The following is a 27,452-nucleotide window of genomic DNA, read 5'->3' on the forward strand; positions in this document are numbered from 1 at the left end:
GATAATTCATGTGTGTACCCACCCATCCCATGACAAGGAATTGTTTTCTATTTATGACTCAAATTTTCTGTGGTCTCCTGAAGAAAAGTATCTTTCTAAATAACAAAAAACCTGTTGCTAATAGAAGGAAGAGAATAAATAGCTTCCATTTGGGAAATACATTAATTCTTCCTGGCCACCCAGTGTTATTCAGTGTAATGGAAGAGGCAATTTACGAAATGGCATTTTAATGGTGGGGAAGGGTTAATGCACCTTTGTAAAGCTGCCATCCTTCTCTATAGTAGAATCAGGTACATTATTTTGTCTAGTTACCTTGGCATAATATTATTACAAAAAAAGTAATAATTACAAAAGGGGATAAAATAACATTTAGATCTTCTGAAACCAAGGATCTATGTTATTTGGAAGTGAACTTTACTCCTCCCACACTCTAAAATTCTCTTTATATTATCTCCCTCACCCCTTCCCCCACACGGGGGAAGGAAATACAAATTGCTGTCATTTTCATCAAAGCACATTTAAAGCCCCAGTGGTTCACAATGTAGAAGTGATTAGAGTGGCCCAAATGAGGCTTTAATTAAAGATGCAATTGACAAGATAACAATGGTTTGTGAGTGTTTAGTAATAGATCTGAATGGAAGGTGCATCTCTCTTCAATAGAAGAAAAGTCACTAGGAGACAAACTTGATTGCACATTGTAAAGGGGTCTCCAAATACTGTAATTATTTTTGTTTTTATGTTTCATTTCTTTTATTGCCCAGACTGAATAAGCAGTCCTATGAAGATATTTAAGGGAGATTATCATTTCCATTTTAGATAATCATTTCTTAATAAAGATCCAGTGAAAAAAAGGCACACTTCTGCCTCACCTGTGGTCTCCTCAGTGGTCAGTGGAAATATGATCCTCCTTGCTTATATATTTTTATGACATCCCCCAAACTAATTCCCAATATTTCTTCTCCTCCTCCAAGATATGAATACCTATGGGCTTTTATTTTAGAGATAAGACACAATCAGGAGAGATGAGAAAGAAGAAAGAGGAGAGATGGAGAATAGAGGAACTAATCTGAATTAGATAAAATCAGACCAGACACTTTGAAAACCAAGCTTCTTGAACTGTGATTTAAGACTTCATGTGAAGCTTCCTAACTCAATGTAAAGGTCATGAAATTTTGATTTTTTTATCAGCAAACATTTGAGTCACATATGTATTTTATATATGTATATATCTAGGGTCACATAAAATTTTCTCAGGTGAAAAGGAATCATGAGAGGAAAAAGTTTAAGAATCCCTGTCCTAAAGAATGTCTTCCTTCCCTTTCCTCATATTCCCCAAGACTGAGATTTACTTGCACTCACACTAATAAAAGAAATCTTTTAGGAGCTAAAATCTCATAACTACAAGACCCTTATGCCTCTCCCTTTGCTCTCCATGTGTTTTTGTTGATGTATCCAAGAATTCATTAATTCATATTGAAGGCCTGCTCCAGGTTCCTTTAATGTAGGACTAGGATTCAGACAAATTTGATTGCACATTGTAAAGGAGCTCCCTAAATACTGGAATTATTTTTATGTTTCTTTTTTTTTTATTACCCAGACTGAATAACTAGGCCTATGAAGGTGTTTGAGATAGATTATCATTTTCATTCCAGATAATTGCTTCTTAATAAAGGCCTGGTGAAAAAAGGCACACTTTAGCCTCACTTGTGGTCTCTCAATGGCCAGTTATATATTTTTATGATGAATCCAAGCTAATCCCCAAAGTTTCCTTTCCTCCTGCAAGGATTCAGATTGTCTATGTCTCTCATTTTCATCAATATTTTTCCAGACCATAAATTTTTTAAAGAACACAACAAAACAAACAAAAACAACCTTAAGAACTTATTAGAACTAAAAGCTGCAAAAATCTGAGTGATTCATTGCTAGAGTCATTGCTTCTACCCCTCCCCCACTATCTTATTTTTCTCTCTCGTTTAAACTGGCTTATTTCCCAAGGAACTGTGATGATGGTTCAGTGACAAATACCGACTCTGACACTGCATGAAAGATGAGGTTTAAATTATATCTAGGAAGTCATGATTTACACATGCTTTGTGATTCCTTTGATTTATTAATGGATAAATACCCTGTGAATGTGGGTGTAAACTATGACCATTTTACATATGTAAACAATTTAATCTTTCAGTTTGATTTGACCCTGTAAGTTTTCACAAGCATCTGATATTTCTTCCAAGCTTTCACCTAACTTTTGTTCCCTTCCATTTTCCTACCTCTGCTTTTGCCCATCTTGCAAGTAAGATAAACAGAAGCTACATCAAGCTAGTTAGCTCAACATTATTTGAAAACCTGAATGGATGAACAATAATACATCAATTAAAGTTTATCTTGCGTCAATACAAAAATAAAAATAAAAAAATAAAGTAAATGATCTTTACCAGCAGCGAGTTTACATCCTAATGAGGGAAAACAACACATAAAAAGGGAGCTAGAAGAGAATGAAATGGATTGATAGTATCATGGAAACGGTGATCATGAATTTGGACACAGTCATCATGAATTTGGACAGTCTTTAAGGGTCAGGGAGGATAGAAGAGCCTGAGGTTTTATGGTCCATGAGGTTATGAAGTGTCAGAACTAAATGACTGAACAATAGCAAAAAAAATGAGAAGCTGGGATTGTCTGTCTCCCAGACTCCCAAGACTAAGAGGCTTCTTCCAAAGCCAAAAGTCAAGAAGTCCAATAAGATAAGGTAAAATCTGACTCACCTGTCAGAGCCTAGAATCTCAGATGCAGAATCCATTGTAATAGGAGGGGAATGAGGCCATTTGTCTCTGAGCTGTTTCACTCCACTATTGCTTTACTCTTCAAAATCGACTTTTCCCCTCCCTTTAGCCCCCCCAAACCACATATTTTCTTCCCTTTTCTCCAAGAACTATAATCCAATTATTTTTTCAATTCCTTGTGGAAAAGGCATGTTAATAAGCTACTAAGGTATTACATTCATATTCTTTGAGATTCCCAAACTATAACTCACTTCTCTGTTCACCATTTTCCCAATAAGTGTTGTATCTCCAGTGAGAATATAAACTCCTTCAGGATGATGACTGCCTTGCTTTTGTTTTTGTATTTGCAATGCATTTAGCATGTGTTTGATACATGAGTAAGTGGGGCAGCTAGGTTGAGTAGTGGATAGAGCACCAAGCCTGGAATCAGGAAGATCTGAATTGAAATTCAACCTCAAACATTTACTAGCTGTATAATCCTAGGCAAGTTATTTACCCCTATTTGCCTCAGTTTCCTCATCTCTAAAATGAGCTAGAGAAGAAAATGACTCTAGATATTTTCACCAAGAAAATCCCAAATGCAGTCATGAAATGTATACATGACTGAAATAACTAAAGAATGAAAATGTATATTATATTTCCACAGATACTCTCCAGCGCCTTACACAAAGAACAATTATTGATCAGTGATTCAGTATCTGTAAAAATTTGTACACAAATTAAGGGAAGCAAATGGTCATTTCCTCTGCCAATCTCTTTCCCTGATCCTGTTATATTTAGCTTTTTTCCTCTTCAATTCTCATTACCTTCTCCAAAAATAAATATATAAACAAATGAATAAATCCTCCCTCCTTAGGATTCAGATACATAAGTAAAAATTAAGCTAATCTTTTATAGAAGCCCTTAGGAAACTTCCATGAGCAATAGCATCCTCAGAATCTAAGTTAGATTATTATACAATGGTACAGAGAAAAAAATGCTAGATTTTAGTCACAAAACTTGTGTTCAAATACTGATTCTGTATGACTTTGAGAAAATCACTTAATCTTAAGCCTGTCTCCTCTTCTATTAAATGAAAGGGCTAGTCCTGCTAGCTACAAATGAAATTCTATTTATAAATTACTTAGCAAGGCTCCTGGCACATAGTAGGTACATCATAAATCCTTTTTCCTCCTCTCACTTCCTCTAAAGTCGTTTTCAACTCTAAATCTATAGTCCTGTATGATTCTATAATATATCTTGATGGAGCTTATCCAAATTCTCTAAATGGGGCTCATAGGTAAAATAAATGTTCTAGCTGAGAGAGAAAAAATTATATACATGAATCAGAAAAAAAATTGAGATTTCTGCAGAATTGACACTGGAGAAAAATACTGGTAAGTTTAAAGGCAGTAGAAAAACAGCTAAAACTCGGTGTCTACTTTTGGATTGGAAGTGGGAGGATAGAATTGCTGTCTTTCTTGAGCTCCTCCCCATCCTCCCCCATATCCAGGGTTGTGACTAAGTACAGCTCCCATCCAACTGCCTTTTTATGTTCATTCTATTAAAATATGATTTAATTATATATTGACCTGGGGTTTGACATTGTAAAACGATCATTAATTGCTTGTCTTAATTTCCTGAATGATCTGCTGAGTAAAGGTGATCAAACCAAAATTAATCTATAATATAGACCCAATAACATGTAAGGAGGAAAGCAGGGAGGAATAATTAACTAATGCAGAAAATCAACAGCAATGGAGGCAAAAGAAGTCTAGAATTTAGGAATTGACTCTCCTGCCTGCAGGAGACAATATCTTGTATGTTGAGCTGCAACCTCTTGAATCTTAAGAACAGAGGCAAAATCAGCTTTAATGCCCTTCTAGATATGCCTTATTAAGCAGTTGCTTTTCTAAAGCCAGCCCTGTATAAAGTCACATTTTTCACCATTACTATCCTGCAGAATGTACCTAGACATATATAAATTTATCACTTCATTTTTACAATATAACTCTGAGGTTTACACCAATTTCTTGTCCTGCTTTATCCCCATTAGGACTATCCTTAGGGAGAGGGATAGTAGAGAGACTCCTTCTTATAAGGCATGTCTTTTTCAGTTTGACAAGGTTTCCTCCCCATCCTATCCTGAAATATGTTTCCTTTCATTGACCCTTTCTCAGAATTCCTCTCATTACTCACCCCTATGGTTTAAGGTATCAGAAATAGGATAAGAATAAGGATTAGATTTGTAGTTTCAATGCTATGGGGAGATTCCTTACCTGGGAGCTACCAATCAGGTCATCAATTCTCTATAAACTGTCATCTTAAAAAGTTGCCTAGTGCCCTGAGTGATTAAGTGACTTCCTCACAGCAACATAGTCAGTATACAGGTTGTTCCAAAACTCTGTACAGTGTTAAGCTTTAATTGCTCAAAGGCATATCACTCCCCCTTCCCTCACTCAACCCCTGTTCTCCCATGTCTGAAGCAGAATTAAATCTTGGTCTTTATGGCTTCAGGCCTAGTTCTCTATGTACTGTACCATGCTCTCCTTCAGAAGGCTCCAAAGGAGATTCTTAAAATGTAATTATATTAGATGAAAAATAAAAACAGGAACTTTCACCTGGGGTCAAAAAAGTTGGCCTTAATTCTCTCAGCCCTGCAGGCTGCTTTTTTCTGTAACTTGGGGCAAATCATTTAAATCCTCCAAGTATCTTTATTCCACCAGTAAAATATGATTCCATATTTATTGGTAATACCACCAATAAAATAATGTTCACCTTGTCCTATCTGACAGAGTTGGATGAAAATCATTAGACAATTTATATGAAAGGGTTTTGTAAATGAACATAGGCCTTATAGATATAAGATATTTTTCTTTTTGACACTGGTAGTCCTAGTCTTAGTGCTTTCATTAGTAGTAATAATACTAACAACATACTGGAAAGGATATATCATTAGTAAGGCATTATCAGCTTATTGACACCAGATTTATTTGTTATATTATTCCAAGTAGGAAATTTGAATGGACCTGGAGAACAAAGTGTTATTATTTTTGCTGTTGTTTTTGGTTTTGTTTTGTTTTGCTTTGTTTTCCCCCAAAAAGGAGGGATTGTCACATTCTGGTAAGGAAAATACAGTACTGTAGATCATAGAGGATTAAAAAAACAGAGGCAATGTCTCATTGGACATTGGAACAATGGAAGGTTGCTTTGAGATGCTTTCCTTAACACTAGGAAATATGAGAGAACTGAGTAGCATTTGAATATGCTGGCATTTCCTCAGAGGTATTCAAGGGAGTTAGATGATAAAAAGGGGGATATTAGATCTTCTCTCCAACTGAATTATACTTGATGGGGAGAAAATACATAGTAATAATATCTATAGTGAATTCAGAAGAAACAATAATTGAGGATGGTTAGGGCAGTAAAGATAGGAGGCCTGGATTCCCTTCATAAGTGTTGCACTTGAACCTCCTTCATTTGTGTGGTCACCATGTAGAGCGGAGAGCTTCATGTTTTTTGTACCAAGACTGGGAAAATGATGAAAATTATAGTCTGAGCCACTCTAAAGCTGCTCCTATGAATTTTATCAACTTTTCTTACTCAATATTTTCTATTCATAGTGAAAACAGCCTAGCAGTGGGGATCAGTATTGAGATAGGAGTCAGAGAATTCCAGTCTCTAGGAAACTAATAAAGAGGCAAGACTTGGCCAGAACTGTCCAAATCAACACTCTGGGCAGTTGTTGGATTTCATAAGACTGCTGACTGAGACAAGAGAAGAATGATCTATAAGGAAATGAAGGGATAGTTGAATAATATACCATCACAAAGCCCATCACACAGTAGGCACTTAATGTTATGTAATTAAATAGAATTAGACACCTATTGCCTGCTTCATAATTTTTCCTAGTGCTGTCCCTTTCTCAGAATTCTGGTATCCATAAAGTATAACAAATGTCAGCATTTCTGCAGCACCAATCATGGAGGCTCCCATATGTTTTCACAAGCACATTATTCTACCACTTACTTTTTTTAAGATGGAGAAAGCCAAGTATAGGAACATGAGGCAATTTCCTCCAGGACATTCAGCAGCTCAGTGAGGATTAGAATTTAAATTTACAAACCTATTCTTTCTAGGCTAGTCTATAAGAAGCCAATATCTCAACCAAGACTGGCTTTATATTAATTATAATTTTTAGAATCTGAGATTTACACAATCAGGATTTCCCATTATGTCTAGAATAATTCTCCTTCATATGTACATTGTATCCTACAGACTGGGTTACAGAGGCATCCTGGTATAGGGGTGTACATGCTAGACCTGGCATCAAAACACTTGGGTTCAAATCCTGGCTTTGCACCTGGAGGTGACATTGGTATTTAACCTTTCTGGGGTTCAGTTTCTCTTCTACAAAACTAGGGCATTAGACCACAAATTCTTTAAGATTACTTCTAGTGCTAGTTTTTTTACATTGGGTTGCTAATATAGTACAAGTTTAAGACTTGGAATACTATTTTACAAAGATGTTATTTTACAGATAATAGTAATTCAGTTTATACTATCTCAGAAAGCTTATACAATCTCTCTCACTGTTAAGAAAAAGCATATCAACTCCACTATGGTTTTCATGTATCAAATGTTTAATTTTTTTTTAAAAAAATCTCCCTTTGTTTATACATTTCACTTTTGCTTTTGCAATTAGGGATTTTTAATCTCAAATTTTCAAACTCTCTACTAGAAAAACATGCCCATGATTTCTACATTCGTGGTTTAACAGGGCTCCTCAAACGTTTTAAATAGGGGGCCAGTTCACTGTCCCTCAGACTGTCGGAGGGCAGGACTATAGTAAAAACAAAAACTTTGTTTTAAATAAAGACACTTCATAGCCCTGGGTGACAGGAATAATCATCCTCTGCTGCCACATCTGGCCCACAGGCCCTAGTTTGAGCACCCCTGGTGAGAATATGAACTATGATCCCCAAATTTAGTCTCATTGATATGGTTATTATTGTTATTGTTTTGCTTTTCCCTTGAGAAAGTCTAGGTGTCAGACTATTAGACTGAAACTCCTGGGATTAACTTTTTCCAGATATTTTTAATATAACTTTAATTCATTGCTATGTTATTATCTGTATTGATGTAGATTGCTATTCCTTTGTGCATTGGTAGGAAGTCCTGAGTTGCCTAAGCCTGACAAAAATGCTCAGTGAGTAGCTTCTTTGTTCTTGGACAACAGACACATCTTTTATCACCAGGTCTATCTTCGGTGTATTTCCATCTTAGGTGGACTACTCCGAGTAGCTCCTTCAGGAACTCAGGGTTACTTGAAAGCCCCGTTAAGGCATCAAGGCAGAACCCTAAGAAGAAAGCAATAATAGAGAAGTAAAATATAGTACTGTACTACTACAGCAGGAGAGTATGAGTCAGGCATTTTGGGTTTTGTTCCTATCAGTTTGATTGACTTTTCTGTGACCTTATGCTTGAAACACCTGCCTCCACAGGTGTGTGATGAGTGTTAATTAATATTTGTAAAGTCCTCTGATTGCCACAGATAGAAGGAGGCAGGAAAGGGCAAATTATCATTAATCATGGAAAAATGGAGAGATTATATTTTGTTCCTTCACTGGAGACTCTACACCCACTCACATTATTTTCACTGTAGGGGGATTAGATATAAATCTTGATTTACTTACTTTGCACTTATGGAAATAGCCAGTATCTGCTTTATGCAAAGCTCCCATCCCATGCTTTGCTTAATACCCAATATGTACTGCCTCTGACTCCTAATGCTGTTTAAGTTATTACAGAAAGGAGTCTTGCTATTCACAATGAGTGTGAGAGTTCATCTAATTAGCTGATTTCAGTTCATTTGGCATTAAATAATTCCCCAAATTCCCATATGTTTGAACAATATGTTCAACAAGGGGGATGATTCTCTGAAAGCAATTAAATGGTTCTTTTAGGAGAGCTTGTCATCGGTCACTCACAAGCATCCCTGCTATTCCTGTACGTGATGAATGCAGGCACCAATTACACAAAAACCGCTTAACCCTCCCTAATGGCCCCTGGCAGTGGTCCACGGCTGCTGCCACATGCTGGTTATAGCACACATTTAAATTTTACGTTTTTCAGACATCGAGCACATTGTTCTAAGCTGTTCATGAAGACTTCCCAATGGCTAATGGGCCACTTTCCAAAGCCCCCCTCTTGCTTGCCCCCCTCTAGTCCCCTCAAAAAAACCTTTGTTTTTGCCCTTCCGCTCCAAAAGCTCAGCTTACTTCCTTTGGAGAATCATCACCTGTGACTCACTTAATCTGATCATGGTGCCTGAGAGTCAATGCAGGATGGTTTTCAGCTTCACCTGTATTTTGCTTCAGACAGGGATGGGGATCGCCCAACTTGGGGCTGTAGTTAACTTTAAATAAGCCTAAATGCCTTTGTGTCTGTACAGGGTGCTGTTTTGTGAGGCAGTAGTGAAAAAGTATGTGTCAGTTGTTGATTTGATAACCACTATAGGCTAGAGATGATGGACTTGCTGAGGTAAATATCTTGTTTTCTGCAGCTGCAAATTACAGATAACAAGATACAAGGGCAATTGCTAACATGTGGGGGAGCGAGAGAGAGAAAAAAGATAAAAAGAGAAGACAGAGAGAGTTGTTGAAAGAGAGATTGGCAGAGAGAAAGAGGAAAAAAGAAGAGAAAATGATTAGAATATAATGTCAACGAAATAATTTAGAGACTAAAGTGTGAATAACCTGTTTCATGAACTTGTATAAAGTGTATTACAACATAAGAACATTGGAAACAGGATTTCTGTTATCAAGGAGGAAGCTTTTTCAATCACTAGTCACTGATCGTTCATACCTGCTGGTGTGGAAAGAGTGATGGATTTAATCATTGGTTCTGTGTTTAAATCTGATTCTGACAGTAATTACCTATATTATCTTGAGCAAGTCATGTAAGCTTTTTGGGCCTCAGTTTCTTCATCTGTAAAATGAGTTGGTTGGATTAGATCATATCTAATTATATATCTGTGAGTCTACAACTTCAGTAATCGTAATATTTTCATGCTTCAAAACTTCTAAAAAGTTTTCATACTTCTTTCCTCCAAGAGCCTCAATATTAACTTCACCCTAATGTAAGCCTCTAATTTTATAAATTAAAAAAAGGCAAGGAAAGACAATGCAAATTATCCAAGACCCTCTAGCTAGGAATTCAGAAAAGGGGTAGTGGGAAAAAGAACATCCTAGGATCCTCCATCTAACTATTGTATTAGAACTTGCAATTACCTCCCAAGGGACAAGGAAATAGAAGAAAGAAAAGGAGAAATGAAATAGGGACTCATTCAGGGAGGTGGATTTTTTTTTCCTTCTGTTAACTGTCATTTTCTTTCATCTGTCTCATGACTCTGCATTCTCATTATGAATTATTCACAATACAGAGAACAAAATAAAAAATGTGAACACCAGGTTTGTGTGGGATGACGTTAAATTTAGACACCAAACGAGGGAGATTTGAAAGATCTATATTCATGTATTTGAAAATGCATATTTATAACTGTCTGCTGTGCTGTCAATATGTATAACCTATGTATTTGTGCATTGGCAGAAAATACATTTTCAAAATGAGGAAAGTTAATACTCAATCTGCACATAGCTGAAGGGCTGTTTTGTTATATAATAAGTTATTGTCATTATTTACTACTATGAAAATATTGTTGATAGTATCATTGGAAGGAAAGAATCTGGTGGCAACATTGTCAGCATCAGCTGTTTTCATCATGTTTGAACATTTGGACTTGGGTGTTCCATCAGTAGGACTCTTGCATTGCAGCTGGGAGAGGGGTTTTGGTGTTTCTGTCCCCAATCCCCATCCTTTCTCCAACTCTGCACTGCAAATATGAGTAGGCATTTGTCAGTTTCCCCTTTCCCCACACCCTGGATTTGAAATGCGGGCTTTAACTCACTCTATAAGCATCAACTGTTAAGAGCCTTGTTCAGCTGTTCGACAGCAAAATTGCTAGGCATAAATAGAATTACTTTGCATGTTTGTGACCCATCTTCTGGGCTGTGAACAGTGCAGAAAACTTGGTTTATGTTCAACCCTCAAGTACCACTACTTTCTCCCCGACCCTACTTGTTAATACATAAGATATGACTGTGCTATGCTGACTCACCCTTCTTTTTGGCTCATGTTTCTTCTTTTCCTCCAAATGTAAACAAAGCCTCCAACCAGATGGATCAGAAGTTCTCCTAAGTCCTGAAGTCACCTGTGGTCCTTCAGACATGGTAGTCACCACTCCATTTGCCTTGACCATACCCCACTGTGCTGATGTCAGTTCGGAGCACTGGAATATTCATTTGAAGAAGAGGACCCAGCAGGGCAAGTGGGAGGTGAGACCAATTTTTGTTCCCCAAAACAATAGTATGTCTGGTGGGGAATTCTAACTAGGAGGTGAACTTAACCTCTATTACTTGTTTTGTGATTTTTAAATATTTCTTTCTTCTCTGGGGTCATATGCTATATAAACCCTTTACAATCAACCCTTTCAGCACTGACAATGAGGGAAAAAAAAGTTACAGTTAGATATCTACTCAGAAATGTACCTCTTTGTGCTCAGTTCTAATCCTCTCCTATTTGAACTTGTATTTGGGTATTAAATCGGAGAACAGAAACAATAATTCATCCAAACTCCTGATTTAGTTTCAGAATGAACTGAGAAATACTACACATTCCAAAAAGCAAGAGCATACTATTAAATACTATGTAATTCCCTAATGATGAGTATGACCTGAACCTTGTACTAAGCACTCTTCTCTTCCCCCTCTGCAATTTTTATTAGGTTATATTATCAATTTAATTGTCATTCATGTGAAGATGACTCCAAGATCTTTATATCAATTAGTCCATCAGTAAGCATTAAGCATCTTTAATGTGTCAGGCCATTGTGCTAAGCACTAGAAATACATGTATGAGTGTACGTAATGGATTTGCAGTTTCATTTGCAATCAAGTTTTTTTTTTTTAATCATCCTGCTATGTTAGTGAAATTCTTATTTATTTCATAAATTAAAAATAAAATAAAAAATTGAAATAATTTTATTCAAAGAAAACCTAAATTCAAATGGGGGTAAACAATATATACATATATATATATATATATATATATATATATAATGAATTTAAAGGGAACAAATATAAAAGAATACAAAATATAAAGCAGTTTGGGAGTGAGGATTCCAGCCATTGGCAGGATCACAAAATAATTCATATAGAAGATGGTGCTTAAACGGTGTCTAAAAGGAAGTGAAGATATAAGGAGGAAATTCAAGCACGGGGGATGGCAGTACAGAAGCATGGAGATTGAAGCTGAAGTGTTGACTGTGAGAGAGCAATGTTGGCTATGTAACAGAGCAAAATTGTTCAGTGAGGCTGAAAAGAGGGGTTGGAAACATATTATTTAAGGCATTAGAAATTAAAGAGAGGAGTTCATAGTTTGTTCTTAAAGCAATAGGATTTTTTTTTTTTTTGAGAAGAGTATCATATGGTCAGATCTACACTTAAGGAAAATCATCTACACTGTCTTTGACAGCAGTTTGTGAGATAGACTATAATAGTGAGAGATTTGAAGTAAGAAGATCAATTAGGTGACTATTGCATTAATTTGGTTGTGTGATGAAGGTCTAAATTAGAGATTGCTAAGCTTTTTTCATTAGCAGTCTCTTTTCCCCTGAAAAAAATTTTATGTGACCCCTAGGTATATTGCTATATGAAGTAGATATACAAATCAAACATTTGCTGATAATAAATCTTACTTTCACAACCTCCATTCAGTTAGGAGACACTATGAGATCATGAACCACAGTTTAAGAAGCTGGGGTCTTAAATAAGTTTATAGTTGTGTAATTGGAGAGAAAGCATAGAAAACAATGGATATTTTGAAATAATTGGCAAGATTTAGCAACTAATTAGATATATGTGGGATAGACAGTCAAGAGTAATGCTAAAATTAGGGACTTGGAATACTGAAGGAGTAGTGATTCTTTTAATACAAGGAAATTTGGAAAAAAAATGTTGTGTTTGGTTAAAAAAAATGAGTTCATCTTTGGATATATTGAATTTGAATTGTTTCTGAGACATACAGTTTGAAGTGTCCAATAAGCAAATGGTGGTAGGCAACTGTGAAGATAATGGGCATGAATATGTAGATATGGATGGTATGGGACAGATATATCTGACACTTATCAACATTGAGATGATCATTAAATGTAAGTGAGCTGACAAGGTTACCAAAAGAGAATATAGAAAAAGAATAGAAACAAGCATAGGATGAAAGCTTGGGGAACATCCATTGTTAGGAAGTATAACACAGATGATAAGGCAAGAACAGAAACTGGAGAGTGGTCACATTGTATGGAGTAGAGTAAGAACAGAATAAAGCTACATAAATACAGAAAGGAGAATATGAACAACAGTGTCAAAATGCCAAATACAAAAGATAGAGGATTGAGGATGGAGAAAAGGGCTGTACCTGCATCCCTGCACACATAGCTTTCTTTGACTTATCTATCATCTGAATGTCTGATCTTCACCCTAGTCACTATCCTTAGCTCCAGTCCTTCAAATGACTACTGACGTTTTGAACTGAATAATCCATATGTATCTCAAATCCAGCATATCTAAAAGCATTCTCTAAAAGAGAATGCAATAACTTTCCCCCCAAAATTAAGCAACTTCTAAATTTCTCTATTTTGTTGAGCCTTCAACATCCTTATACTCCTCCAGGTTCACAATTTTCTGTTATCCTTTCCTCCTTCTTCTCCCCAATGCCATACAATCAAAAGGTGCTCGTATCTTAGTGTTTCTGCCACCACATTATCTTTTGAATATGCTGCCTTTCTTATCTCCTGCAGCTTCTTCCTTTTTCTTTCTTTTTTTAGGGCTTTTTATTTTCAAAACATATGAATAGATAATTTTCAACATTCACCCTTGCAAAACCTTGTATTCCAATTTTTTTTCACTCCCTTCCCCCCAGACCTTCCCTTAGAAGGCAAGTAAATCAATATATATTAAATATGCTGCAGGTTCTTCCCATTGTTCTTCCTCCCTCAAATCCATTCTCCATCCAGTTGTCAAAGAGATCTTCCTAAAGCACAGTTCTAAATGTTATTCCTTAGTCAAACTCCCTTTATTCCCCATGATCTCTAGGATCAAATATAAATTCCTCTGTTTATCATTTCAATCCCTTCAGAACCTTGTCTAGCCTTCCTTATTAGCCTTGTGGTACTTTACTCACCCAGTCAAAGTATGTGGTCTTGCTAATCTTACAGTTCTGTGCACCTTTCCCCTCACTACACCCACATATACATGCATACATACATACCCCCCCCCACACACACACACACACTGCTGTTTTGTAGAATCTGCCTGTGGGTACCCAGTTTCCACCTGAAGTAGGTTGCTTTCAGGAGAAGTTTTCAGAAAAGGAGGGAAGAAAAGATTACCTATTTTAAAAAAATATTTATATCTTCAGATGATGAAGAGCATCCCCAACATTATGGCTATCTCCTTATTCAGGATTTTGCTTCCTGAATTCATACATACATCCTATTTCCATGCCCTCATTGCTTTTATATTTGGAAGAAATTTCCTTGGAATCGTGAATTTTATGTATTTCCTTAACAGAACAGGCGAAATTACATCTTGGAGAAAACACCAGTTTGAGTAGCAGTGTGGAACAAGAGTATTGGATTTGAAGTCAGAGAACTCAGTTTAAAACTGCGACTTAGCTACTTATTACTTGTATGAATTTATGTAAATTACATCCCAGGGCTTTAGTTTCCTTTAGTTTAGAATAAAACAGATTCAATAATCTTTAAGTTATTTCTAGATCTACAACCTAGAATCACTTTGAATAGGCCTTCTATTTTTTATTAATCATATAATCTTGGACAACTTATTTTTATCATTTTGAGACTGAGTTCCCTCATCTGTTAAATAAAAGTGGACTCCATAATCATAGCTCTAAGTTTAAATTTTATGACCCAACATAACAATTCATTTGGCATTTTTTAAAAATTTATTTTCTCTACTTTTTTTGCTAACTTAATTTCCCTTTTTCTGTATCGTTTCACTAGTTTATCAGTAATTTTTTTTTGTTTATTTGTTTTGAAGGTTTTGTTGTTAAGGGAGATGGCATTGGGTTTCTGTTTTTCCAGCTCTAGCAAATTACAAATAGCTAAGAGCTAAGTGGAGAAATTTAGCAGGAGAAGCTACTCAAGCCGAGTGTTTAATGGGGCTTCATGAATGGTTCTGTTATGCTGCAGGGCAAAAACAACCTATGATGAAAATATGAATTATTTTGATGAATACCAGAAAAAGGTGGTTAAAAGCAGACCAATATAAAGATTTCCTTTATTGATTTTGATATTCAAGATAATTTCTTAACTTGACATTAAAAAAATTAACAAGGAATATTAGGACATTTTAAATGATGCTGAAATTGCTTATATTTTGTTATTATTACTTATTAAGTAGAAATTCATTGCACCATAAATAACCACAACTACAGTTGCTGATTAAAGTATTTATCATGATTGATGAAAGATTTGTATTAAGCATCAAGGCAATTAGAAAAGAAAAAATATTCTGGGGGGGATGTGAACTTTGTAGAATGAATCTTAAATAGCATGTCAATAAAGTTAAAAGGTGTGTGTGTGTGTGTGTGTGTGTGTGTGTGTGTGTGTGTGTGTGTGTGTCTTTTATTTCCATAATAGGAGGTGATGTCAGTGGAGGATGAATCAACTTCCTGTTATTGCCTCTTGGACCCGTTTGCATGTCATGTCCTCCTGGACAGCTTTGGGACATATGCACTGGCCGGAGAACCCATCACCGATTGTGCTGTGAAGCAACTCAAGGTGGCTGTCTTTGGCTGCATGTCGTGTAACTCCCTGGATTACAACCTGAGAGTCTATTGTGTGGATAACACCCCTTGTGCATTTCAGGTTAGCCTTTTTTCTGTCTTTTCTGTGTTTTCCTAACAAGAAGTGGTTTCTGGTCAGAAGAAATATATGGAAAATTCATTTATTCATTCAACAAACTTTTGTTTATGAACTTTGTATACAATCTCAGTTGCCTAGAAATACAAAATTAGGTAAATATGATCTCTATCCTCAAGGAATTTAGTTTTGGGAGGAGATAAGAAATATCCACAAATAAATATAGTAGACAATTTTATATAGTGCTATATTAGAGATGAAATGAAAAATTTAAAAGATATATTTGGTTTGGGATCAGGGAAAGTTTCACAAATGAAACTGAGTTGGAATATAAAAGAAAGGAAAGATTTCAATGGATGAGTAGAGGGAGGACAGTATAAGCATAGGAAAGAGTGCTTATTGATCACTATTTTTGGAGCATATAATAATAAATACATATATACATACACACATCTATTTATAGACAAATATATGTGCATATATCTATAAGTATACATTAAATATATACACATAAAGCATATGTGTATGTAAATAAGTATGCAAACATATACACACATATATTCATATATAGACACCAAATATATATGTCCACCTGTAAGTTTAAATATATATATATATATATATTTGTATTGTGTATGCATACAGGGATGTGTGTACATGTATGTCTGTACTTCTATATATTCAAATATATGTGTTTATGTATGTATGTCCACCTGTAAGTTTAAATATGTACATACACATATAGAATTTCATCCCAAGGTGCTGAATTCAGACAGCACTGAACACATTCCTGCTGCAGCATAAATCTACATTTACCGATGATAAACTAAGAATAATTGGGTAAAATTGGAAAGTACTAGTGAAAGATTAGGCTAAGTACCTTCCTTAACCCCACTGCTTCATTGCCTTTAAATTATAGTTTCCCCAGCAGTGATTCCCAAACCATTAACATTTATTTCTCTCTGTCTCCCTCCTAATGCCTGATATACCTTTCCTTTGTCCCATTTGAAAGTTTGCTCCCCCTTACTCCAGGGATAATTTGTAGTACTTCTATAGGGTGATACTTTTCTACTTAACAGCTCTGGTAAAAACCCAGACACAAATGAACATAGCAAGAGGAGGGGAGGTTGGTGCAGGGACAGTGTGTATGTATGTATGTGCTCATGTATATACATATGGGTATTTTTTTTTCTAATTGGGAGTGTATGGAGTAAAGCAAAGTGGAGGCAATTAGGTCCACAGCTTTTGTATTAAATATCACAAATTGTGCCGATAGCTGTATCATCATTTTATGCATTGAACTGAACATTGAACACCTTTCATTTTCATCTGTGTCGTTTTTAATCATGTAAGATTCCTCTTAAATGAGCTAGTCATAGAAAGTAAGTGTCTATTAATAGCTCCAATGATAACATGAAAACATTTGTGTATGTTTAGTCTCTCCATAAAAGTCATATCTCTTTTGTTATACCTTGTTCTGTATTCCTACTATTTTAGGCCTGGATCATTACATTTGTCTCAAAAAATATTTGTTCAATCTGTGATTTTTAAGACAGTGAGTGAGAAAACACTTGTTTACAATAGAAATGAAGCAGTGCCAGAACACTGAACAGGAGTAAATGAAGGTGATATGTTAGTGTTTTCTGTTCTCCAAAGCTGTTACTTGTTTATTTTCCAGCTTCCATGTTTTTATGTGAAAGTTGTATTCATTATTCCTTTCTCAGTCATTGGAGTATATATTTCTAGCAAAGGCACCATAGCTTAGAGAGCCTCAAAAGATTCTCACATATATTTATTTTTTTGGAACTGCCACCTTCTATGTTAGTCTTCATAACTTAGAATCCAAGGGCAATTATGGAAAAGTAGAAATGAAGAAGAGACACCTTTCACAAACAGTAAGGATGAGTACTTTGCTATATAGTAGGTACAAAATAAAAGCAACAATGATAACCACCACCACCACAAAAAAAAAAAAAAAACAAAAAAAAAACAATTGAATGGTCAATAAATCATCTTGGAGTCACTATCACCATAAATATATAACTATCATGAAGAAACTGTTAAAAGCTCCATAACTTTAGCTTCTGTAAAATAATAGAAAAACTTTGAAAGATTTAAAAAGATTGCAGAAAAAGAGGCAGTTTGTGAAGGAATTCTCTTTCAATTTAGCTGTCCCAGTATTTGCTTCTGTAGTCATCAAGCAACTGTTTACAGCTCTAACATTCTTGGAGACCAATTGGGGAACTTTTTCATCTTTCCATTCATTATGAGAAACAATGGTTTAAGGCAGAGGTCAATTTCAGAATATTCTCAATAGTTTTTCCTTTTGCCTTTTAATTTTTAAATGATGTCCTTGAATGATCAGATATAACCAGATGGATTTGAACTTTGGCCAAATGGTGTGACTTACCAGTATCCCTCCATCAAGCTTATTAACTTTTAGCCATCTTCTGTTTAATTCAAAAACCATGGATTTTCTGAATAAACTGCTGTGGAATTTATACTAATGAGAAATCAGAAATAGTTTTTCTTCCCAGGATCCATTAACATTTCTTAAGTATTAGTGCTAACTTAATACCAGGAAAAATAATTTGCTACTTAATCATTGTACATATGTCTTAATCTCTTTTTAAATATCTTATTAATAATAATTACAATACCTTTTTTATAATGCCAGTAATTAATTAATCAAGCATTTATTAAATATTTACTATATTCTAAGTACTATGCCAAAGACAAGGGATACCAAGAAAAAGCAAAAATAGTTCCCTGCTCTCATGAAGCTTACATTCTAGCAGAGAAAACAAATAAGAATATGTAAGATAAATGTCGAGAAAGGGAAGGAAATAAGCATTCACTGTAAGTCAGACACCATTCTAAGCACCTTTCATTTCTAAGCACTTTATATCTATAACCTAAGCTTAAGGGGTCCCATATCAATGGGCTTTGTGGTTCTGGTTACATCTCATATGATCCTTACAATCACTGTGAGGTAAATACTTCAGAGAAAATGGAAGGTAACCTTAAAGGGAATGGTAATGGGAAATTGAAGCAAGAAGTTAAGGGGTTGGACTCGGGAAAAGTTTCTAAGTTAGGTGGCATTTGAGCTGAGTCTTGTAGGAAGGTAAGGATTCTAAGAGTTAGAGGTTGGGAGTTAAATATAGCAAATAACTGATGAAGAGGAATGAAAACTGAAGATCCTGTGTGGAAGAGAACAAGTAGATAAGTGTGGCAGGATCCCATAATACATGGAAGGTAATAGAACGTAAACAGTTTAGAAAACCAAGAAAAAGACTGGTTGTAAGGAGCTTTAAATGTCAAACATTAACCTTAAAATTATGGGGATTCTATCTATTTTATTCAGTAGGGAGTAGCAAGGCAGACATAGCTTAAACCTTTTTGTGGAGAATGAATTAGATGGGGGAGGAATTTGAGACTGGGAGATCAATTAGAAGTCTATTTCAATAATCCAGAAGAGAAGTGAAGTCTTGAATTAAGGTGGTGTCTGTAATTGTAGAGAAAAGGATGTATGAAATTGAAATTGTAGAGAATGGAATATGGCAAAAAAAAATTGTGGTGAATCCTCATATCATCAGAGATAAGAGTGAATGAGGAAATATTGGGACATGATTTCCCAAGTGTAGGAGACAAGGAGAAGAGGACCTCTTACTGAATACCCTCTCTCTCTCAGAGCTTCTCTCTAAGTCTTTCTCACAATCTCTCTCTGTCACTCTGTTTCTTTCTTCCTCTCCATCTCTGTGTATGAGTCTCTCTCTCTCTCTCTCTCTCTCTCTCTCTCTCTCTCTCTCTCTCTCTCTCTTTCTCGTCTCTATCTATCTCTTGCATGAGGCCAGGGATATTCAGCAGAAAGGCTTGGATAGATTAAGGTGGAATACTTCAGGACAGAAGAAAAGGTTTAGAATAGCTCATTAATGATGAACAAGAAAATGAATTAAGTAGAAGTAAAACTGGTCTCCTTGCTCAAACTTGAACAAGACATTATATCTTCAGACATCTTATTTTCACAGACTGTCCCAAATGCTTTACTTCCTCAACTCCATCTCTTGGCTTTCCTAGCTCCCTTCAAGGGCCAGATAAAATCCTACCTTTTTCTTGAAGCCTTTCTAGATTCCACCACCCCTTTAATTCTAATGCTTTTTCTTTGTTGATTGTATCCAACTTATTCTGTGGATAACTTATTTGTATATAGTTGGTTTCATGTTGTCTCTTCCATTAAACTATGAGTTCCTCAAAAGTTGGGACTGTCTGTTTTATTTTTCATTGTACTTAGCATAGTTGCTGAGGGGAAAAAGGTGCTTAATAAATGTACATAGATTGATAGAATAGGATTTTCTAGGTAAAGTAAAAGCTTAGTTAATATTAACTAGCATACATTTATAAATGGACCTAGTCAGTACAGTTTTGTGATGTATTGCAATTCTGTTCTTCAGCACATAAATAGAAGTGAGGGAAATAGTTGTTGGGAGTAATCCAGATTTGGGTCTGTCAGGGTGTGTTTAGTTATTGGATAAAGGGACAAGAGAATCAAGAGCAGGAAGCTGCCCAGTTGGAATGGTTTCTAAGGGATCAAGATTATAAAGGAAAGAATATAGACAGAACAGAATGTCTATCAGGATAGAGATAGATAAAGAGATTAAAGGTTGAGTATGAAAAGTCATTTTTGGGAGAGAATGACAAAGGTTATGATCAGGTAAGAGAAATGCATAGTTATTGAATATAGAAGGAAAACAGTTTTAGGTGAATGTGAGCCAAGTTAAGTTAGCAAAAAAAAGTTGCTTAAAATTTTTTTAAAGCATTGTAAGGACTTGCTATTGGTCAAGCATTGTCCTAAATACAGAGAATATACATATAAGCATAAAAGACTTCTTTAATCCCATGAAGCTTACATTGTAATGAGGAAAGATAACACAAAAAAGGAAGTTCAAAAGGAGCTTGAGGTAAATTAGCGTCACAGGATCATTGTAGTGAAAGTCAGGAGAATGACTATATCCTGAAGAGGATTGATGACATAGTTTACCTGGGCATATTTCTTAAAATGGAGGTTTGGGAGGAATCAGCCAGTCAGAAAAAGAGAACTGAGGAGTCGAGTATACCTCCAATGTGAGAAAATGAATGGAGTGAACTTCCAGGGTGAAGAAATGTCTGTAGCATAGTAGAGAAAGTCTGGACAATCAGGGTGAATCCTAGAGTAGAACAAAACCTGCAAGATCAGTTGTTGGCTATCCCATGATGTATTTGAAGTAGAATGGAGCAATAGATCATGGGAAATGAGTAATTTCCTAAATGAGAAGTTATGATACTTGAGGGAACTTTAGCATGTGTAAATCTACAATAAGGGAAGGAGTCAGGATGGAGAGCAAGACTATAAAGGCAAGCACTAAAAATCATTGAGGAAAGAATAATAATGTGATAGGGGAGTAGATAATAGCTACCAAATTCTAGAATAGGTAATAACATTTGAATTAAAATAGCAAACTGAGTCATAATGATAGTGGTAGAGAAAGTAGAAGTGTCAATGTGGCCAAGGAATATTCTGAAATCTGTGACCACTATGGGTGGATTGGTATGGATGAAACCAGGATTATATGTTACCAGTATTGGAAAGAATACCTAGGGATTCAGTGAAAGGAGTTGGCAGGAATGGGAGGTGGAGATAGAAATGAGGAAGGAAATGGGTTGAAGAAGAGGCAGCTGAAGAGATAGCATAGTCTAACCTCATTTTATTCTACCTAGCTACTAGGCAATGTCAGAATAAAAATGATGTCCTATGATAAAGGTAGGTAATTAGAAAGTTCAGAGTCAAGATTTTATGTAGGTACAGGCTTCAAATGCCTCATCAGCTATGTTGCTATAAATTAGGAGCAAGTTTGCTGAGCCCCTGACAGTGTCAAGTGGTGATCTGTACTAGCCCTGACTTTTCTTCACCAATTTAGGCATGAAATCTAAGGAAGAGGTAGGCTTAAGCTCTGTTTCCAGTTGTGTCATCCTGTATTGGGCTCTTGGGCCTATCCTGAAACCATGCAAGGAGTATGGTATGGGATAGCAGAGAAAGTGCTGACCCAGGAGTGACCACCTCTGACCTAGTTGTGTAACCCTGTGAAATTCAAATAAAATTTCAGTGTCTCAGCCAAATCCCTAGGACTTCAATTGACATAGATATATTATGACCCATATAGTTAAAAAAAATAAACTTCCCACAAAGTTTCCTTTACTGAGAAATAATAATTTTGGGCATATTAATACCATCCCTGCTTTTAAATTCAAGATCTTATCCCCATTATGTGTGGATAGATTATATTTATTCCCTATTCTTGCTTGATGATTCTTGCTCTCTCCTTCATCTGCTAATGGCAATTTCCTTTAAAAGAAAAATTTGACAATTAATTGACATGCCTGACCATTATCATCAGCAGACAGAGACAGCCCTCTACCTTCCTTATTCCAATGCATAAGAAAAGCATTGTTAGTTAATTATTCACTAAGGATTGAACAACAATTTAAGAATTTCTACCTTTTCTGGCTCAGAGATGAATTATTACATCATATAATCAAAGAATCTCAGAGTTAAGAAGGACCCCAGAGAAAGTCTGGTACAATCTGCACTTTACGCTAATATTCTTTCTATAGTTTCCTCAGTGAGTGATCATACAAGCCTCTAATTGAAATTCTCCAGTAAAGGAAATTTACTCTCTTCCAAGGTCAACTCCTTTTGGAAAGCTAATTAGTAAAGTTCTGTCTCCTCCTCTTAGCATCCAACTAAAATTTCCCTCTCTACAACTTCTACCCTACTCTGTCCCTGGATATACAATATCCGATTCAATGGACCACTGAGGTCCAGAGATTTTCAAATAAGCACTTTTCTAAACATAGATAAATGAGTATAGCTTCATTCTATCTAAACTAACAAGTAGCCTAGAGTTTCTAAAGCCTCCCACGTAATATATTGAGTGGTTTTTATCTAAACTGCCTGGATCTGTTTCACAACATTCTAATTCATAAAGGCATTTGTAATTGAAGTTTTTCTTGTCATTCTCTTGCTTTTTTCCCTCTTTGTCCTCCTTATTTCCCTTTCCTTTGTTCTCCATTCCATGCTTTCTTTTTCTCCCCCTCCATTCAAATCTGTGATTTCATTGCTGCATCAAACTACATTCCTGACATAGAAACTCCAATACAGATCTGTGACCCATCTGTATTTTAACTTTAAAGAGCAACCTGGAGATATGAGAGATAAAGAGATTTGTCCATGATCACAAAACAAGTGTTTGTCAGATGCAGGATCTGAACACACAACTTCATGAATACAAGACCTGGCTCTAGGTTTCTATTTTTCAGAAAACTGAGAAGTCATCAACCTTGTTCTAGAACCATTTCTACAAATATTCATTTGTAACTATTTCATATGAATTTCATATGAAATATTTTCTTGAAAAGGAACATGGGCTATGATCATTTGAGTATTAAAATCACTGTAATATGTACAAACCTAGGAAACATATTTCATTTTAGAATATCAAAAAGCCCTGGAAGATTGGCATAATTTCTCATTCATTCTCTCTCTCTCTCTCTCTCTCTCTCTCTCTCTCTCAGCTGATGATTGTATAGCCAGTACTAACTCATTTTCTAGAACTCCAATGGAGCCCTTGGGTATTTAATCAAAATTAGTATGTATTTTTCATGGGACATTTCTGCAGAAATTGTCTGCATTAGATTTTGCCACAACTCTAGCTGTAATGAAATGCTTGTCATCCTTTGGGAATAGAGGAAAGGCTGGTTGTGACAGCTGATTTTCTAATGCAGGGGATATTTTACATCCTAAAGAAATAGGCATCTGAACCAAAAAATATGTCCAACCAGAACTGTGCTTGCCACAAAGAAGAAAATTTCACTTGGAAAGAAAGGGTAATACCAGTCATTAGAACATTGATCTTGTCAGAAGAGCTGAGTATGAGTCCTGGACTTGATATTCCTGACCCTTCATGGCTAAGTGAGCATGGGAATGTCATTTAAACTGTGCCTCAGGTTCCTCATCTATAAGACAGGAATAATACTATTCACATTACTACTACTCCCAAGGTTATTGGACATAACACTCTTTGGAAATATTAGAAATATATTAGACTATGAAAAGTTATCCTTAAAAGATCCTTGTACAACAAGAAATTAAGACCTATTACATCCTAGTAATCCTAAGCAAGACATCAGCTCATCGATAATATCCTTATTAAAATGTGATGTGATAGCAATTACTAGCTTTGAATGGTTAACATTAACACACTGTGTAATGAAAGAGGTCAACCCCAATTAATCATAGAAGATTCAAATATCTTGATTAAATCAATCATTCAACAAAATGAATAATTCATTGGTCATTTTGAAGGTATCATAAGGGCTTGGGGGGTCATTATATAAAGGCAGATGATACCACTCAGGAAATGTCTTGTGATTGGCAAATGAAGATCAAGTAATATCTAAAACCAGAAAGTTAGTTTGGAAGCAATCAAGTGAAAAAAGAATCCAAATTTAGGAGCCGAAGTTTCTAGGTGCTTGAATGAGAATCACTTTTTAGGAGAAGAGAATTTGCTTCTTTCTCTTTCCTTCACTCTTTCCATAAACTGTTACTGAAGAAACTGAAATAGTAGGAAACAGTGCATTTAACTTGAAGAAGACAGAGACATAATGAAGGCAAACAAATACTGGAATTAAAAAAGCCATCAAGTAGGCAGAGACATAGTATATATTTGAAATCTGAAAACTTTACAAGGTCAGAAGAGCTGGAGGTGCAGTTAGATGAGTAGCAACATCCCAGGAGAAACAATGACTAAAGGCAATATCTGCATTAGGGACCTGAGAGACATTATTCAAGATAAACTGGACACAAAAATGCATCTTCAGGATTCTAAACAATCACCAACCCTAGGAGTCTAAAAGTAAACACCAAATGTGAAATTAATGAAAAATCCCTAAGGGAATAAAGGACTTCCAGTAATTAGTAGCTATGAATTACGCCTTTGGCAGACAACTCCCTTCCATATGTCCATTACTAATATTTTGTTGTAAATTTGACAACACTCTTTTCTGAGACATTATGTATATAAGAAAAGAGTATACCAGTAATTTGGGAAAGATGAATTTCCTTGCTATGTCCACTTAATAGAAAATCCTTTTTAAAAAGGTATTATGAAGTTTGATGGAAATGTACCAATAGGAGCTTATGAGCAGTAATACTAGAAACCCTAGGAACTTCCAGCATTACTTCTAGAACTCTGTGGGGATACTAATCTAAGCACCTGGTTTGTGAATGAGAATTAGGATGTAGTCTCAGAAATCAGTCAGTCAATCAAATAGCATTTGCTTAGTGCCTGCTTTGTGCAAGGTATTACCCAAAGTAGTGGGGATACAAAGAATGGCATAGATGTACACACACATATTTACATAAATATATGCATTATACAATACAAATACATGTATAAATTTTGAGTAGTCTTAGAGGAAACATACTAGGTCTAAGTGGGATGAGGGAAAACTTTTTGCAGAAGATAAAATTTTAGCTAAAAGCTGAAATAAAATCAGGGAAATCAAGAGAAAGAAATGAGGAGAGAGAAAGTTCCAAGTATGAGGGATAGCCAGTGAAAATGTTCCAAGTCTGGAGATGAGATATCTTATACAAAAACAGCAAGGATGTTCTTGTCACTGGATCATAGAATAAGATGAAGGAAAACTGAAAGGAAAGACCCAGATTATTAAAGGCTAGATCCTAGAGGTTATAGGGAGCCACTGGAGTTTATTGAATGGGGATGATCAGTTTCACACAAGGAGTGTTATCTATTCATATAATCTGTTTGGGGGAATCATTCACAGTTTGTACAATGGTTGTTGATTCATTCTTTGGGATAATTATAAAGATTTTCCTATTTGTGGAAAACTAGTGCCTTTTTTTTTTTTTTTTTTTTTTTTTTTTTGCTGCTTAGAATACTTGTATGATTATGCCTGAGGCTGAATAGCAATGAGAGGAGGAGTTCTAAATGACCTCCCATCCTCCCATCTTTTCTGGCTCTGTTTCTATGAAAAATTAGAACTGTCTTTTTTTTGCTATTATTGTTTGATATCCCTTTCTTTTCTTTTGATAAATTCATCCCAGAGGTTGAAGAATGATGGTATATTGTGACACTTGCAAATTCTCAGTTTTTTTTTCCTTCTTCCAAACCCAAACAAATCCTGACTTACTAGTGTCAAGGAATTAGACACTCACCCTGTCTTATAAAAGAATAACTAGATTCTGTCATCCATCTCTTATACTCCTAGCCATGCCTCTTGATATTCATTACTTACTTGGAATTAATGTGGATTTAGAATCTAATTTCAAAGGATTTCCTAGAGATACGTTTCTTGTGTTTATCAATAATGCAACCTTGGAAAATACTGTTCAGGTAACTCATTTAAGGGAAAAAAAAACACCATGGCAACATAATATTTTGTTGTGTGTGTTTTTTTTAAGAGTTGAAATAGTTTTGTCTTATAAATATGTAAATTAACCTTGGCTATTTCAACCTCCCCAAAGCAAGTTCTAATATCCATGTCCATCTCTCATTCAATCAATGTGAAGAGCTTGGTGAGGTTACCAAAAATAAGGTTCTGCTGTCCAGGTTTCTTGAAAGTAATCAGGTTTTGCCCAGAGAGGTTTTAAAAAGCAAAGCTTCAATGTTTGTTACTGTTCACCCTGCCAATCACAAGGCTGTTATTGGTTTCAGCTTCTAATTTCAATAATTCAGATGTCCATATTTGAACTGAATAAACAAGGAGAAGTTAGGCATAGAATCTCAAGTAGTAGCACATTTTTTTTTAAGATAGGAAACCTCGCGAAAGGCAATACTAGCTTTAGAGATACCCATCTTCCCCCTAACACCAAATGCCTGGAAAATGGGGACCAAAATTAGTCTGAAAATTTGGATATGAATGCTATTTCACTTAGCAGCCACATTATCTTCCAAGCAATCATTTTATTTCTCCTTTTTATCACCTATAACTCTCCTCCAACTTCATCATTCTTCCTTATCTCATATCTTCTCCATTTAATGCTTTCTGTGCAACCCCAGATATCTTATCTAGCCTTAAAGATGGACCTGATCCCATTAGAGAATGATTTTCTCTTCACTACTAAGACCAGGAAGTCCTTCAAAGCCAAGAAGGAGTTGGCATTCTCTAATTTTTAAGATACTTGTAATCTGATTTATTTTTATATTCACTTTAGCCCTTGGTGCTAGAGTTGGAATTTATGTAAAATGGAGCATGAGTCTGGGACCCTGACAGTTATTTAGGCCACTCTCTAAAGTGTGTAGTTATGGCCTAATCCCCCAAAATATATATTATTTTTTTAAAAATATAAAATGGGGATTGAGGAGGAAGAAGTGGTCTTGTCCTAACCATTTTCACAATAACTCTTACATAGCAGATAACAAGCATTATGTTAGAGATAGTCTCCTACAGTTTCCATCCCTTGCTCTCTAAACTCCCATTATCCCACTTATGAGTCTAGAATTAATGCTCCTAGCATCAATTATAAACTATCAAAATTCCCACAGAAGCATCAGCGTAAAGTATCATTGGTAAAATTCATCCTTCTTTCACCATATTTATCACTAAAACCATTCCCATCACCACTGACTGTGAAA

The 27,452-nt window shown here is 35.5% G+C and overlaps 1 protein-coding gene across 1 annotated transcript in view; it reads left to right on the forward strand.

Moving 5' to 3' along the window:
* UNC5D (unc-5 netrin receptor D) overlaps positions 1-27,452 on the forward strand; it is a 385,851-nt gene that overhangs the window by 298,619 nt on the left and 59,780 nt on the right. The window contains exons 13-14 of the mRNA XM_031949254.1: positions 10,990-11,158; positions 15,541-15,768. Of these exons, the coding sequence (XP_031805114.1) occupies positions 10,990-11,158; positions 15,541-15,768 (397 nt within the window). The remainder of the gene's footprint in view (positions 1-10,989; positions 11,159-15,540; positions 15,769-27,452) is intronic.

The sequence above is a fragment of the Sarcophilus harrisii genome, chromosome 2 (genome assembly GCF_902635505.1).
Source record: "Sarcophilus harrisii chromosome 2, mSarHar1.11, whole genome shotgun sequence".
NCBI lineage: Eukaryota > Metazoa > Chordata > Mammalia > Dasyuromorphia > Dasyuridae > Sarcophilus > Sarcophilus harrisii.